The sequence below is a fragment of the Vitis riparia genome, chromosome 3 (genome assembly GCF_004353265.1).
Source record: "Vitis riparia cultivar Riparia Gloire de Montpellier isolate 1030 chromosome 3, EGFV_Vit.rip_1.0, whole genome shotgun sequence".
Lineage (NCBI taxonomy): Eukaryota > Viridiplantae > Streptophyta > Magnoliopsida > Vitales > Vitaceae > Vitis > Vitis riparia.
In genome coordinates this window covers 3,546,986-3,561,915 of record NC_048433.1, presented here as the reverse complement: position 1 = coordinate 3,561,915, position 14,930 = coordinate 3,546,986, and the positions used below count along the sequence as shown (strand labels likewise).

Here is a 14,930-nt window from a genome sequence, read left to right as displayed (position 1 = left end):
ACATCGATTTTTTCATTTTCTTTATTTATTTTTTTTTTGTAAAGTGGGGTTTGATTGGGCTTGGGCTGATTTCAAAACGGACGGCCCACCTGACTTGCTACCAGAGGCCTAGAACCGCTTTTCTATCTCTTTCCATATGCGTTAAACAAAACGATGTCGTTTTGATAATTCTAAACGCACCGTTTTATTGCTGACCTGCTGCTCTTACCATTTCCAAGTTTATATCGTTCCCCTCTTCAAATCCAAGACTTGGCATCGGCTCAGTACATAATCAGAACCGGCTATGGCTGCTGCGATCTTGGCTCGGAAGTCTCTTCTCGCTCTTCGCTCTAGGCAACTCGTAAGAACCCCTTTGTCCTAATCCCATGTTTGTTTTTATCTTCCTCAATCCAAGCTGAATCGAAACCCTAGTTTGCAATTTCTATTTTTGTTTTAGTCGTACTTAAACAAAATCTTGACTGCTTTATTGAAACTCTGTGCGATTTGGATGATTGATTAGTCTGGTTGTAGATTCACTCCTTAGGGTTTCGAGAGTTCCTCTAATTATTGGGGATTTTGTGTACACAAAATCACAGTGTGATTATCTATATTGGTGAGAATGGGGAAATTTTGTAATCATCAACTTTCATTTCTTGGCCATCACCTCATTTTTCATCTCTGTTCGTTTTCACGCCTAACGTTACCCGAAACATTTCTGAAAAAACTGTTTTGATTTCCCATACCAAATAGATTCTTCTTCAGCATTTTTAAGTCCATAATCTTAAATCATGCTTATAATTTGAATAAATTTCCTATCAATGTTAGGATAAAAACGAATGATAGAGTTATTTATCTTCTCGGAAAAATATACCTATTGACCTATTATCATTGCTATATCATGGATTGGCAGACCTATTATTTGTTTGTTTTCAAGCCTAATGCTACCCGAAACATTTCTGGAAACTATTTTGATTTCCCATACAAATAGATTCTTCTTTAGCATTTTTAAGTCCATAATCTTAAATCATGCTTATAATTTGAATATATTTCCTATGAATATGAGCATAAAAACGAGTGATTTTATTTAACTTCTCAGAAAATATGCCTATTGACCTATTATCATTGTTATATTATGGATTAGCTGACGGATTGAAAATGGTTATAGTATCCCACACCATGGAAGCACCTAGAGGGGCCTGAAATATGTGTCCATCTGATAGTGTTAAACCATTAATTGGGTTTAATTATTCAAGCATAGGACTAAAAACCCTAAAAAGGTACTCCATCATAGATGATTGGGTATGTTTCTTTTTATATCTGTTCTGGGGTTGTTACCTCTTTACAATTAGAGTCCAAATTGTTTAGTAATTTGGTATTATGGGCTGAATTCGTGTTGGTAATTCCAGTTAGTGATGATGGTATTAAGAATTGCTTCATGCTGGTTGAAAAATAGACAGATCCCTTTATTTTGCTTTTGTTGGGCCCTAGGCACATTGGAGAGAGGTATTGAAGTGACTGAAAATTTATTATGCCACCTTTGGTATGGATGACCCATACTTTGACCAAATACTGCATCATAGTTTTAAAAGGCGCAAGGGTGCACCTAAGGCACAAACGTCTCCTACAGCTTAAGCGCTGGGTGCAATGCAAGGTGCACGTTGAAGTGAAGTTTCATTTCACGTAGGATACATATCAATTTTATAAAATATGATAAAAAAATCTTAAAAAATTTAAGATTTCAAACTTTTAAAAGAAGCATTCTGCAAAAAAGTAATAGAATTATATAAATTTCAATTTCAAAAGGAAAAGTAAAGTAGACAAGAAGAGGAGTGCCTCTTCAAAAGGCATTGGTCTTGGCTAGCAAGGTGCTATAACCAGCGAGTGGTTGTGCCTTGGACCTAGGTGCCTTTTAAAACTATGCACTTGACTTAGGCATGAAAGTTAGTAAAAAATTGTACAATTACAATGGGAAGGAAAAAATGTTACCACATGTTCTGAGGCTAATTTGGAGGTGTATAGAGCAGAAAGGATGTAGAGGTTGACTTCCATTTCAGAAATTCTAGAAATGAATCCGAATTATAGCTCATTCCATTTTGCTTGATGTTGATGTATATTGTTTTGTCTTTTGTTTTCTCAGATGGTTAGGCCTTGTTTGGTAACTATTTTTTAAAACAGTTCTAAAAAAATAGTTTTTAAAAATAATTTTTGAAAATTGTTTTTTGATGTTTTGTAGAACAAAAGTCTATTTGGGAACCTAAAATTGTTTTTAACCTATTTTTAAATATGTTTTAAAAATATTTTTTATGTCCATAGCTTTATTTTTAATCATTAAATATGTTTGTATAATTATTCTTCAAAACAATTCTAAAAAAAAAATTGAAAATAACTGAAAACAACTAAAAGTAGTTCTCTGAAACACCCTGTTTCCTGTTTTTTGATAATAGAAAACAGAAAAAAAAAATAGAAAACAGTTTTTTATTGTCAAACATGTTTTTCAGTTTTTTTGTTCTAAAAAACATAAAACTGTTCTTGAAAATAGTTGTCAAACATGACCTTAGTTTCTGCTTGTTCTTTTATACCAACAAGGTTGCCAATGCCCTGCATGTTTTTTTGCCATTGCAGCTAGTAAATGGCAACGTGATGTTTGTCAGTGATAGTTTCTCATCTATGTTCACAGTCATTATCATCATAATAGCCCTATTGTCCTCATTACTTTATCATAGTCATATTACTATTGGCACCAGTACATTTATATCTTTCATTATTTGAACATTTGTTTTCCTGTTTCCGTTTTGTAAGCTGCTGTATTTTAAATGGATTTCCTGTTCATGTTTTTGGTTCATAGGCTGTTGCTGGACCAGCATTGCAGGGTTCAAATCCTAATGGGCATCGTTACATTACACACTCATTCTTCTCTAAAAAAGGTTTGCTTGGTGCTTTCCAGTTTGTTCACTCCCTGGTCTTATAAGTTTTATCTGAATAAAGTCATCTTAGCTTCACATGATACTTTATGTCGGACATCATGCTTAGAGTTACATAAAAGCACAAGGTAGTGGAGAGTGGGCTATGCTCACATAAGCATCAAAGCTGTTTCTGACCTAGGCCTTTTCATTTAGAATTTTGAAAGCTGAAATCATGGAGGGTTATATTGCTGGGCATTTGGAAGTTGAGAATGTAAATCATATATGTCAAACTCAATACATTGATAGGCGTGAAAAAGAGCACTATATCTTTTTACTTAACATGAAAAAACCAGAATATTATGTGGAAAAGTAAGTAGTTAAAAAATGTAGTTTTGTAATAGGAACTCAACTAGTCAATAGGAATTATGTTTTATGGAATTATTGAACAGTTTGCTAGATCCACTAGGGTGCTCTGAATTACAGTTGTGCAAAAGATGCTCTTTTTAAGCTGTATTTAACAATTTTTTTTCTCCCCAAGGTTTATGTGATGATCACTATTAAGTGTTTTAAGTGTCAGTTGTGTCATACTGAGAAAAATACCATGTGCGTATGCACACAGGCAAGGACATAGATGCGTACATAAGCACCTTGATGCAAGTTTTTATATCCTTGTTACATAGCCTCTTGGGGAAGAACTTTTAACATTGTTATTAAAGAAATTGTGTAATTCCTGCACAGAGGGAATTTTATCTGCTGATAGGCTATATAATTTTATTTTAGATAATTGTGGATATTTATGGTTTGTTTATGCATTTTCAATTATCCATAAACTGCAGATGATGATGAAAGAGAGCAACTTGCTAAGGACATGTCAAAAGACTGGAATTCTGGTAATAGCTTGTTAGAGTAACATTTTGGGATTTTTACCAACACAATTTGGGGTTTTTACTACAATGGATGATTGTTTCTGATTTTTTTTTTCCTGAAATAATTGCAGTTTTTAATCATAGCATCAATACCTTATTTCTCACTGAAATGGTTCGGGGTTTGATGTTGACACTTAAGTACTTCTTTGACACACAAGTTACTGTAAGTGTTATTCTACAACCATTATCCAGCATAGATTGAGTTGGGCTACAATCTCAAGGCTTTCTTTTGCTATGCAGATCAATTATCCATTTGAAAAAGGCCCTTTGAGCCCTCGTTTTCGTGGAGAACATGCACTCCGACGTTACCCTACAGGAGAGGAGCGCTGCATTGCCTGTAAACTCTGTGAAGCTGTAAGACTTCATAATCATTCTCTTTGTTTGATTGAATTTGGTGTGAGGAACCAAAGCTTTTCCAAAGATGGCGTGATCCGCCTGCCCTTTGAATAAGTTCTCATGTTTCTTTTCCATAGTGGAACCTTGTTTACAGTTCATCCTTGTCATTATGCTCTGTAAATATAGACTCATGTACTGGAAATGGTTGTCTTACCATTGTCTTGGACAGTGGCTTGCCCTGTTCTAGAGACCTTACATTGCTGTTCCAGGCTGATGCTGAAATCCAATAGGTTTTTTGTTGAATTATCGTTCATGCTGCTTCATATGGGTGGCAAAGTTTGATATGATTTGCTGACACAACATGAACCCAACATGCTTTTCGCGGGTTCAAGTAGAGCATAAATGGGTTTGGGTCAAATTTATATTGATCTGCATAACCCGTTTAATAAATAGGTAATTTTTGGGTCAACCTGTATAACATGAATTTGACCCAAATTGATCCATTTAATCCTAATATTAACCTAATTATATTTTTAAACCATTTAGCCCATATTTAACTTATTTTAAATTTGTTTTTCAATAAATAGGTCAATTGAGTGATAAACATGTTTGGTTGATATATTAAACATATGGATATCTACAAGATCTAACTCAACTTATTATTTAATAGGAAGACATAATTATTAAATGGGTTAAATGAGTTTCATGACGTGTTACCTGTTTAATAATTAGGTGGTATTTGGGTTTATGTTTTTTATATGATTATTATTCATGTCAAGGTTTGGTTGAGCTATTATATGTTTTAACTCAATAAAATTATACATATATCTATATGATTAAGTTGGAACACTTTGTTGAAAAATCACATCTAATATATGAAATGCAGATCACGTTGGAAGCTAAACTACCAAAGTTTCACAGAAGGTTTAAGATTTTGTATGCTTTTAGGAATTTCTGATATGTGGTAGTTTCAACAAATAACAGCTAGATATTTCTTGAAGCATGTACTTGTCTAAACCTTTTGCCATTGTTACTGCTATAATTTTTGGTGGAAATATTCTGAAAAAGATGGTTTCTCAATCAATGGTACCACAGCCTTCATCGAGTACAAACCTGGTTAGCCCAGCATATACTCAATGAACTATATTGTCTACAAAAGTGGATATAATTTTTTGGGTGTGTGCATACATGTAGTCCCCTTTTCTGGACTGTTAACTAGATATGTATTTTATAAAATCGATTCAATATATCCATGAAAAGAGACCTACAAAGAGTTGTTGACACCAATTCACCGGAAAAACTCATCTGGTTCATAATCATATTTCTCATTGAAACTCATTTGGCCATTTGAGTGTCCTCACATTAGTATTTATTGTTTATCAGATATGCCCAGCTCAAGCAATCACCATTGAAGCTGAGGAGCGTGAAGATGGAAGCCGTAGAACGACCAGGTGATGGGTCTTACTTGGTGATCTCTATCTCACTCACTCGCTCGCTCACTCACTAGTTGGTTTAACTTCACAGGTACGACATTGACATGACCAAGTGCATTTACTGTGGATTCTGCCAAGAGGCATGCCCTGTTGATGCCATTGTGGAAGGTCCCAACTTTGAATTCACTACAGAAACTCACGAGGTCTGTAAGCATCCTTCTCGCCGCTAGATAATGAACTGCCCAGCAGTTGGTTCCAAAAGAATGATTTTTATCTTCCTGTATCATTGCAGGAGCTCCTGTATGATAAAGAGAAATTGCTTGAGAACGGGGATCGCTGGGAAACCGAGATTGCAGAGAACCTCAGAGCTGAAAGCCTCTACCGCTGATAATTTCAACCTCCATGCCTTGGTGACAAGTTTCATTTTCCAACCCTTGAGATGATGTGAAAAATAAACAGATCCTGCTTATGGTGGTCTCAAAGATTATTTTGTTCTTGCTCAAGTGATTTGAGTGGTTTTTCTTGTTAAACAACCCTCTCTGCATTATTATTTAGATCGGGAACAAAGTTTCTAGTTGTATGATTTACAACATGAAAGCCTTATGAGATGAAGAGTTAGAGCTTTTCAACCAATTATTTGTTCATCCCTTGGTGGATGGTTGATTTGGTGTCTCACTTCAGAAAAAGTTGAAATGTTCATAATAGCTTTAGATGAGGCTTCTGCTCTCCTCATCACTTTCATGGGCCAATTATTATAATTTTTTAAGAAATAAACTTATAAAAATTTTAGTGTGGCAATAGGAAATGTTTCCTTTGAATGCTGGAAAAGAGAACGAGAATTTATTCTCATTCTTTTATGATGTCATATGTTTGGATGTTTGGATCATTCTTTAGGATGAAAAAGAAAATAAAAAATTTATTTATATGAAAATTAGCCTCTGTTTGTTAATTATTTTTAAAACAATTTTTTTGTTCTTTAAAATAAATAAATAAAAGAACAAGAAAACACTTCTGATAATTAGAAATTGAAAAACGATTTTTTTGTTCTTGAAAACATAAAATATTTTTTAATACTTAAAAAAAAAAAAAGATATTTTAAAATTATATTTTATGATTGTTTCAAAAAAAATAATTGCACAAATATAAAAAAATAATTACAAATAAATTATTAAACATATTTTAAAACATAAAATAAGTTAAAAACATTTAAAATCTCAGACCGATTTTTATTCTACAATATGTTTAAGCATAGTTTTCAAAAATATCCTCAAAAATTGGTTTTTATAACTATTTTTGAAAACACTTTCTAAATAAAAGCCTAAGTAATTTAATTTGTTTTTATTTTTATTTTATATAAAAATAAACTTTAAGTAATTTAATTTAATTAAACACAGTTGTTTTGTTTGACGATTCATAAGAAGAAACATAACTCTCCATTTCCAATTATATAATTACATTGGGCCAGGTCGGGTAAGGAATATATTTGGGCCTAACCCAATCCAGTATTCTTGAATTGTCACCTGATCCAAGAGCGAATTTTTGTTCGGGTCCAACCCGTTTAGGTTGCGCAGCCTCCATTGTCATAGGGCAAAAGAGCAGCAAATCAGAGTGCCCAGAGATAGAGACGGCGCGAAGATAGAGAAAGAGATACAGAATGGCGGAAGAAGCCATATTAGGTCATCTGGAGAAGAATGACGAAATCTCCGATTCAGGCGACTTCGCTTCCCAAAGCGGAATCGACCACAACGAGATTGTCAACGTCATCAAGAGCCTCCACGGTTTCAGACTCGTCGATGCTCAGGTTCCCCCTTCCGTTTGTTTCCCGAGAAAATCATCCACAATAAGATTTTTCAGTTTTGTTTCAGTTCTTTGTCAATACATGACTTCAGTGCGGTTTTCATGAATGTTTTGTAGGATATCAAGAGGGAAAAGTGGGTGCTCACCAATGAAGGCAAGTTATATGCTGCGGCTGGCTCACCGGAAGTGCAATTGTTCTTGGCCGTACCACCTGAGGGCATATCACGAGAAGAACTGCAGGTCCATTTTTATTAATTTTGTCAAATTAGCAAATTAAGATCTAATTTTAGCATCTAATTTTGAAAATTCTTGTATGATGAAAAATTTGAAACTGGGGTAATCGTTGGTTTGTAACGATATGTTTAATGAATGATGCAGAGAAAGGTTGACCCCTCGGTGTACAAAATAGGTTGCTCACAGGCCATAAAGAATAAATGGTTGGAGATAGGAAAACAACAAGTGTCCAGAAAGGTAATGCAGTTTGGCATCTATGGATTAATTTGGTTTCGACTATCTGCTATTATCAACTTGATAGCTTTTTAGATGGGTTATCCTCAGTTCATACTTAGATTCAATTTCTGTAGGTTCAACAAGTGGAGGACACAGCCAAAGATCTGCTTACACGGATCCAAAATGAGGAGGTGAGTAATATTTCTAATGGATTCATTATCAGTATCATATTAGTTCAGTCATGGACAATTGATGTTTTTTTTTTTTTCTAGAGACCTGATATTCAATAGCAAATTTCAATTTCATGTCCCTTGAGGAAATTAAATTGCATTGATTTCAATTGTAGCATTCTTTGGCTATTTTGAGTACAATTGGGAATGCTACTTGTGTTCTATAAAATATTCAAACATGGTTGAGGGAAAAGAGTCCTGTAGTAGAAGTTCTAATGCAAGTATGTTCTGTAGCTATTGATATACTTGAGAACCATCGCTCTCCATTTTATGGTTTATACTTTAGCTTCCCACATTGACATCATATGGTAGCATATATAGTAGGTTCATTTGATGCATGAGATAGGTGATGGCTCTTAATCATTCACCTTCTTTTCAAATCTGATTACGTTCTTTTGGTATTAAATTTAATTCTGTGGATTCTTATTTTACTTTTTCGTTTATTTCACTATTGAAAACTTTGTTGTGATTGCAGGCACTTAGCCAAGCTGACATTGACGCTCTCAAACGAAGAAAGCTTATTGCTCCGCAGTAATTATCATATTGTTGTATCTTTGTTGTTGTAGTTGTTATTGTTTTTGATGGAACGGACCATTATGCTCTCTAGGGTTTTAAATATTATGCTAGAGACATTTCCATGTGATCAATTACCCTAGAACACTGGTGCACATTCTATTTTTATTTTTTACAATTTATTTTCTTGTCTTTCTTTCTAGGACATGGAAAGGTTACTCAGTGAGAAAAGGTCCTAATTATGCTCCCAAGAGAAAGAAAGTTGCTACTGATTTGACTCGAGAAAATCTGCAAAGGTATGATGTATATTATTTGATAATGCTTTCTTGGGAGGAATGCAATTTCTCAATGAAGAGTAATGACTTGATAGGGTGTTTTTTTTCATAAGTATGACTTGATAGGGATTTTGAGGTCATTGAATCTAAATATCTACATTCTCCTCTTTTTCCTTGGACAATATTATATCATAATTTTTTCTTTATTATATTTTGAAATGTTCAACAGCTCTCATAATAAACTTTTTGTCAACCAGCTCATTTGTGCAAAGGAGTAAACCTTAGTTATTTTGTATGTCTTTCAAAGTTTTAGAAAATCTGAAGTCAGTTGTTTTTCCTTACTTGAGATCTAAATTGTGAATTTCTTGTTAAGGAAGTTCCCATCTAAAGTAATACTATCCACTTTTATTTTAGTAAATAATCACGTGTTCACTCCTATTCTGCATGTTCATGAATTACCTTCTGTTTCTGGCTAGCATCATGACCATCCTCTTATCCATTTTCAACATACCATGGAAGCACCTAGTCTAACTGGGTACTTATTCATTGGGTTAATCACACCGAAGGATTTTCTTTCTGTCATCAGGTCCAAATAGATTGTCATTAACAGTATATGTAGTTGATCTTGCTGATATTTAATTTGGTCATTTTAAGGGGTGATTGGAAAGAGCTAGAGTTCAAAGAGTATAATTTCAATGCCAAAGGTCAACCTGCTGAAGGTGGCCATCTTCATCCATTGCTCAAGGTAAGCATATTATTTAAATTTTATTTTTTGGCTGTCATTATTTGCTCCAGTTGATTTTTGATGAACCTTAGACTATTCGAGATAACAGTTAAGTAGCTACAATGTCAATAGCACACTAAAAATATTACATAGATAGATGAATAGATAGATTTTTTTTTCTACAACTTAATGCAAGTTACCTATAATCGGAATAACTAAGAATTTCATTGCGCTCTATCTCCATACCCACCCTCTCCAGAGGAATTTATCATTGACACATTTTACACAAGAGCTTGCCTACACACACATACATATATGTAATGCTAAGATGTCTTGGATATATGAAACAGCAATAAAAAGGGGAATGCCAGTGTTCTGATGGAAGAGAAATATTGTGGGGGTTCTTCTATATGATATGCACTATTTGCAGTTCATTAACTATGTATGGTTTAGAAAGTAGAGAAAAATTGTCAAAACCGCTTGTATAACCTGATCTCTCCCCCTCTTTCTCTTTGTATGTTCATCTTTATATATGTTACATATACATACTAGAACCACTCCTTTACCCAACAAGTTTAAACATCTCCAATTCAGATTTTGAAGTTATTCTCATGAATCCAACCTTGTTGCAAACTTTTTCAGCAGAATTTGTATTTTAAAGTATTTCAACTTGCAGTTGACACCTCTAATTCTTAGGATCAATTCATTTATTCTTTTATTTCTCCTAAAAGGGAATTGAGGAGTAACTTTAGTAGAATTGATATAATAAAATTCAGTGAAGGCCCTTCTCATTGTCATTGGATTTCTCTCACATGATAATTGAATATATAAAAATATGTCTACATATCTTTGAAGGATCCTATTTTGACTGTTCATATAAGTCAACCCAAATGCACCCTAGTTGTACATATGAAATGAGCCTGTATGATTTTGCCTGAAACTGGTAGAATGACTTCCTTCAAGTTGAGGTGGTCTATTCCTGATTAAGTTATGGCAGTTGTTCATATAATTACACTTCTAACATCTCTCTATTCCAGGTACGGCGACAACTGCAGATGATTTTTCTCCAAATGGGGTTAGTCCTGATTTTTGTTCTGTGATGGTCGACTATATTTATTTGTTTTATCAATGTATTTCTATATTTAAGCTTAAACAATTTTCTGTATTGTTGTGTTCTGATGCAGTTTTGAGGAGATGCCAACAAACAATTTTGTTGAAAGCAGGTAGCTGAAAAATGCCAACTTCATTTTTACACATGTAATTGGTGCTTCCAGTAGCAGATAGGAAACCTTTGCAAGCTTGTAGCTTTTCTTTTTATTCCTAATGAAGTTATGGACTAATGCCTTTGATGGGAAATCAATGCCATTTTAAAACACGGTCCCTTTTCCTTTCCCTCTTTCCCTATTTCTTCTTTCTCCTCTCTCTCTCTCTCTCTCTCTCTCTCGGAGTTGTGTGCAAATAGTTTATCACAAATGTTGTACCATGCACTGTTGTGTTGAAACACATTTTTCAAAAAAAAGAAATATTTTTTCCATCCAGATGTTGAAAAGGCTTCATTACTCTTAGAAAAAGCCCCATGTCATCAAGAACCTATAAAATATTCCTATTGCTAGTTTTCTCATAGGCCAGAAGAAAAAAAAATGAGGAAATCATGTTTAAGTGGTTTATTTTACATGAACACATTTTCTTTCATGGTGTGCAAAACACTGAGGTGCATCTCAACACCTTACAAGAACCTAGTGTTTGACTAGAAATGGATTACTGGATGGAATTCTTTTAGAATGTCAACTGTGCATTTCCAGGGTTTTGAATGTTAACCCACTATTTTAGTGGTGGCCAATATTTTTTTGCTCTTAGATTTTAATCCCTTTATGATTCTCCACCTTCCAGCTTCTGGAATTTTGATGCACTGTTCCAGCCACAACAACACCCTGCTCGTGATTCACATGATACCTTCTTCCTGCAAGGTCTGTTCAACTTGATCTCCTAATCAGTGACTGCTATGTTTGGTATTTTTTCTGACAGTCTTTTGGCATTTTCATTTACAGCTCCTTCCACTACAAAGATGCTGCCTGAAGATTATGTTGAGCGGGTGAAGCATGTTCATGAGCATGGTGGTTATGGATCCAGAGGGTATGTAATTTTTTTTCTCTCTTTTCAATTTTGATATTTGAGCTTTCTATGCATTATAAGAAGATTTTTTGTCCTGTAGATATGGATATGATTGGAAAAGGGAGGAAGCAAACAAGAACCTACTGCGAACTCACACCACTGCTGTTTCCTCAAGGATGCTTTACTTGCTAGCACAGGTGTAATTGTGTTTGATTTTTAATTTCCAAACTGCCGAAAATGGGGTTCATGCAGCATATACCTTCCAAAACAGATATATGATACAAAAAATAAGTTTAGCTTAGTTCACTTGTCATGTTTGATGTCCTATTTTAGCTTTTTTAATACTTTGATCATGTATTACAGCTTGATCTCTTATAATTAGCAAATCAAATGTGGTCAATCATAGGATCTTGGTTCTGTTGAAGTTATTGGAAATTTGGATACCATTAAGGCTTGTATACAATTATGCTCCACATGTTAGTGAAGCATTCAAGTTTCAACTGAATATGTTTTGTGACATTCCACTTCTCCTAGGGAGAAGTTCCTGAGATTCATAAGAGGTGATGTCTCTGAACTGGTTAGATGCATTTTAAAGCTGTAAGGGGGGCCATAAAGATTGTGAGCCCAAAGCAGATAATATACACCCAGTGTCAGCAGGTCATAATGCATGCTATTAGAGCCAATCAACTAGAAAAGTGTGTGGAGTCAAATGCCTCATGAGTTGTGGGCCAATGAGGATGTCGGGCCTATATGGAAGGGTAAGTTCTGATGTCCCTCATCACCTAGAGATGAGAAGTTCCTGGGATTTACAAGGACTGACACCTTTGAACTGGTTGGAGGAGTTTTAAAGCCCGTGAGAGGCACCATGAAAGTTGTGGTCGCAAAGTGGACGATATCCACTCAGTTTTGACAGGTCATAACATGTTTAGATAAGCATCTATAATTCTTTTTTCAACGTGTAACTTTTTCTATTCTTGAGTTTGTGTTAGCCATTATTGCAAAGAATATTGGTTGTGTTGTCAATCTACCAGTTTCTCTTTGTTTCTCCTCATTTTTTTGCTTGGAGTCTTGGGTAATTGTTCCTCCTGTTGATATTAATCAATGGACTCTTATGTGCAGAAACCTTTTGCCCCTAAAAAGTACTACTCCATTGATCGTGTTTTCAGAAATGAAGCTGTTGATCGAACACATCTTGCAGAGTTTCATCAGATAGAAGGTATTTATCCATGTACCAAAGAAATCTGTTAGGTGTAAGTGTTTCGCTGGTGTGCACCATTTATGTAACTTAATTCATGTCAGGTTAGTTTGCCATCAATGTATGAATTGAACCAAGGGTATAGAGCATCTGAACAAGAATAGACCTATCATGAGGCTTGAAACCAAGAAACTTAACCCAGTGATCTGCTAGCCCAACCCATGTTTTTGAGTTGTGTCAAGCCCCAAATTACTTTTATATGAACAAGGGGCCCAAGCCCTAGTTCTTATCGAATTTGAATACATGCCAGTTTCACTTTGTTGATATAAAAACCGATTTTACAATAGTAGACAAAAACAAATGGCCCGTGATTTAGTAAGGTGTTAGAGATTTTGTTTTGGTCTGACCTCAATGGCAGAATAGTGTTACCTAATCAATAAACTGATTGACAAGTAATAATTGGTTATTGTGTTTTTATGAATCATTCATCTATCTGAATTCCTGTTTCAGGCCTTGTATGTGATAGGGGGCTAACTCTTGGCGATCTGATTGGAGTCTTACAGGACTTCTTTTCACGTCTAGGTAGTACATTAACTTTTTGTTGAGAATTTGGTTGATTTATGTATTTTTTTTCTCCAGCTTTTAACAAATTTGTTGCAAGTGTTTTCTTCTTCAAAGTTCCAGGATAAAGAAGTTTGGCAATTTTTTTAATTATAAAGTCTTGCTCTTTCATAAATGCCAATATTTAGTATTATGGAAGATTGATGAGTACTGTGTAATGTTGAAGAATTTATGCAACTCTCAGTAGAAGTAAAAAACTTTATTTTATTCTTGCTTTCAGGAATGTCCCAGCTACGTTTCAAGCCTGCTTACAATCCATACACTGAACCCAGCATGGAAATCTTCAGGTAGTAGACCATGATTTACCTAATTGAGCTATTGCATCTCTTCTATCCAGCAACTTGCTATATAAGCCTTTATTTGGTCAGTTATCATGAAGGCTTGAAGAAATGGGTAGAGATAGGAAATTCTGGCATGTTCAGACCTGAAATGTTGCTTCCTATGGGACTCCCAGAAGATGTCCGGGTTATTGCATGGGGCCTTTCCCTTGAGAGGTAAGCGAAGGATTTTACTGTTGTTGCACATGGTGTGTTTGGCCATGAATTATATGTTGCTAACCCGTTAGAAAAAAATTATTAGTCACTATGTTAATCAGTATCAATATCATCTTCATTGCCATGATTCCACAAAATAAAGAACATTAATGAAGCTTCAATATGGATGTTTTCTTGTTGGACAATATCGCGAAAACTATTGATTTTTTTTGTTTTTACTTTTAAAACAGACCAACCATGATATTGTATGGTGTCGACAACATTCGAGATCTCTTTGGGCACAAGGTAACACTTCATTTGTTTCCTAAACAATACAAGCTTATATGACTAATATTAATCTGATTGTATATATTTGTTTTTTCAGGTGGATCTTGGACTCATCAAGAGAAACCCAATATGTCGCCTTGGAATTGAGTAGATTACAGAGCATACCTATCATATATTATCAAAATTTTTCTCTTATATTGGACACTCTATTGAGTTCATTCATGTCCCCAGTAACACCACTGATCTTGGGGGAATATATGCCTTAGGCAACTTACGGGATTAGATTGGCTGTTAGGATGTGCCCCCATAGAGTTGTTTGATAACTGGGTCTTGTATCTTTTTGCTGGGAGGTGATAACTTCATCTGGTCTTAATTAATTTTATTTTACTGTGGCTGTTGCCCAAATGCCCACTTTGGTAGAGGACTACTAACTTAAGTATGATTTTCTGTTTATATATACATATTTGTTTTATATTACAGATCTGATCACTCTGCTTTTGGAGGCCCTTTGGGACGTGACTTGGGAAAGGGTTTGAAGTGTTTCCTTGTAAAAATGAGGTTTTCTGGCAACATTAAATATTAAAATGAGGTTTCAAAAGTTTTTCTCACATTTTTTATATTTAAACATTAAAAGTGTATTTGATAGTAATTTTAAAAAATATTTTTAGTCGTTTT

General features: G+C 34.5%; 2 protein-coding genes across 2 annotated transcripts; both read left to right on the top strand.

The window, feature by feature from the left end:
• Positions 1–228: 228 nt before the first annotated feature.
• On the top strand, positions 229–6,221 carry LOC117908885 (NADH dehydrogenase [ubiquinone] iron-sulfur protein 8, mitochondrial-like). Its single transcript, XM_034822688.1, has 8 exons — positions 229–340; positions 2,825–2,903; positions 3,719–3,772; positions 3,880–3,971; positions 4,049–4,162; positions 5,528–5,595; positions 5,669–5,780; positions 5,870–6,221. The coding sequence occupies exons 1-8, from the start codon at positions 284–286 to the stop codon at positions 5,963–5,965; spliced, it is 672 nt and encodes a 223-aa protein (XP_034678579.1). The 5' UTR covers positions 229–283; the 3' UTR covers positions 5,966–6,221.
• A 939-nt stretch (positions 6,222–7,160) lies between these two features.
• On the top strand, positions 7,161–14,734 carry LOC117911687 (phenylalanine--tRNA ligase alpha subunit, cytoplasmic). The gene is made up of 18 exons (XM_034826092.1): positions 7,161–7,378; positions 7,492–7,614; positions 7,753–7,845; positions 7,959–8,015; positions 8,530–8,585; positions 8,771–8,863; positions 9,497–9,587; positions 10,604–10,641; positions 10,751–10,789; positions 11,457–11,533; positions 11,615–11,699; positions 11,779–11,875; positions 12,798–12,894; positions 13,384–13,455; positions 13,715–13,781; positions 13,863–13,988; positions 14,219–14,273; positions 14,353–14,734. The coding sequence occupies exons 1-18, from the start codon at positions 7,232–7,234 to the stop codon at positions 14,404–14,406; spliced, it is 1,467 nt and encodes a 488-aa protein (XP_034681983.1). The 5' UTR covers positions 7,161–7,231; the 3' UTR covers positions 14,407–14,734.
• Positions 14,735–14,930: the final 196 nt, after the last annotated feature.

Coding starts and splice junctions, on each gene's coding strand:
- LOC117908885 (XM_034822688.1), top strand. CDS start 284: ATGGCTGCTGCGATCTTGGCTCGGAAGTCTCTTCTCGCTCTTCGCTCT. Junction 341..2,824: donor CTCTTCGCTCTAGGCAACTC/GTAAGAACCCCT, acceptor TTTGGTTCATAG/GCTGTTGCTGGACCAGCATT. Junction 2,904..3,718: donor CTCATTCTTCTCTAAAAAAG/GTTTGCTTGGTG, acceptor CATAAACTGCAG/ATGATGATGAAAGAGAGCAA.
- LOC117911687 (XM_034826092.1), top strand. CDS start 7,232: ATGGCGGAAGAAGCCATATTAGGTCATCTGGAGAAGAATGACGAAATC. Junction 8,016..8,529: donor CACGGATCCAAAATGAGGAG/GTGAGTAATATT, acceptor TTGTGATTGCAG/GCACTTAGCCAAGCTGACAT. Junction 10,642..10,750: donor ATGATTTTTCTCCAAATGGG/GTTAGTCCTGAT, acceptor GTTCTGATGCAG/TTTTGAGGAGATGCCAACAA.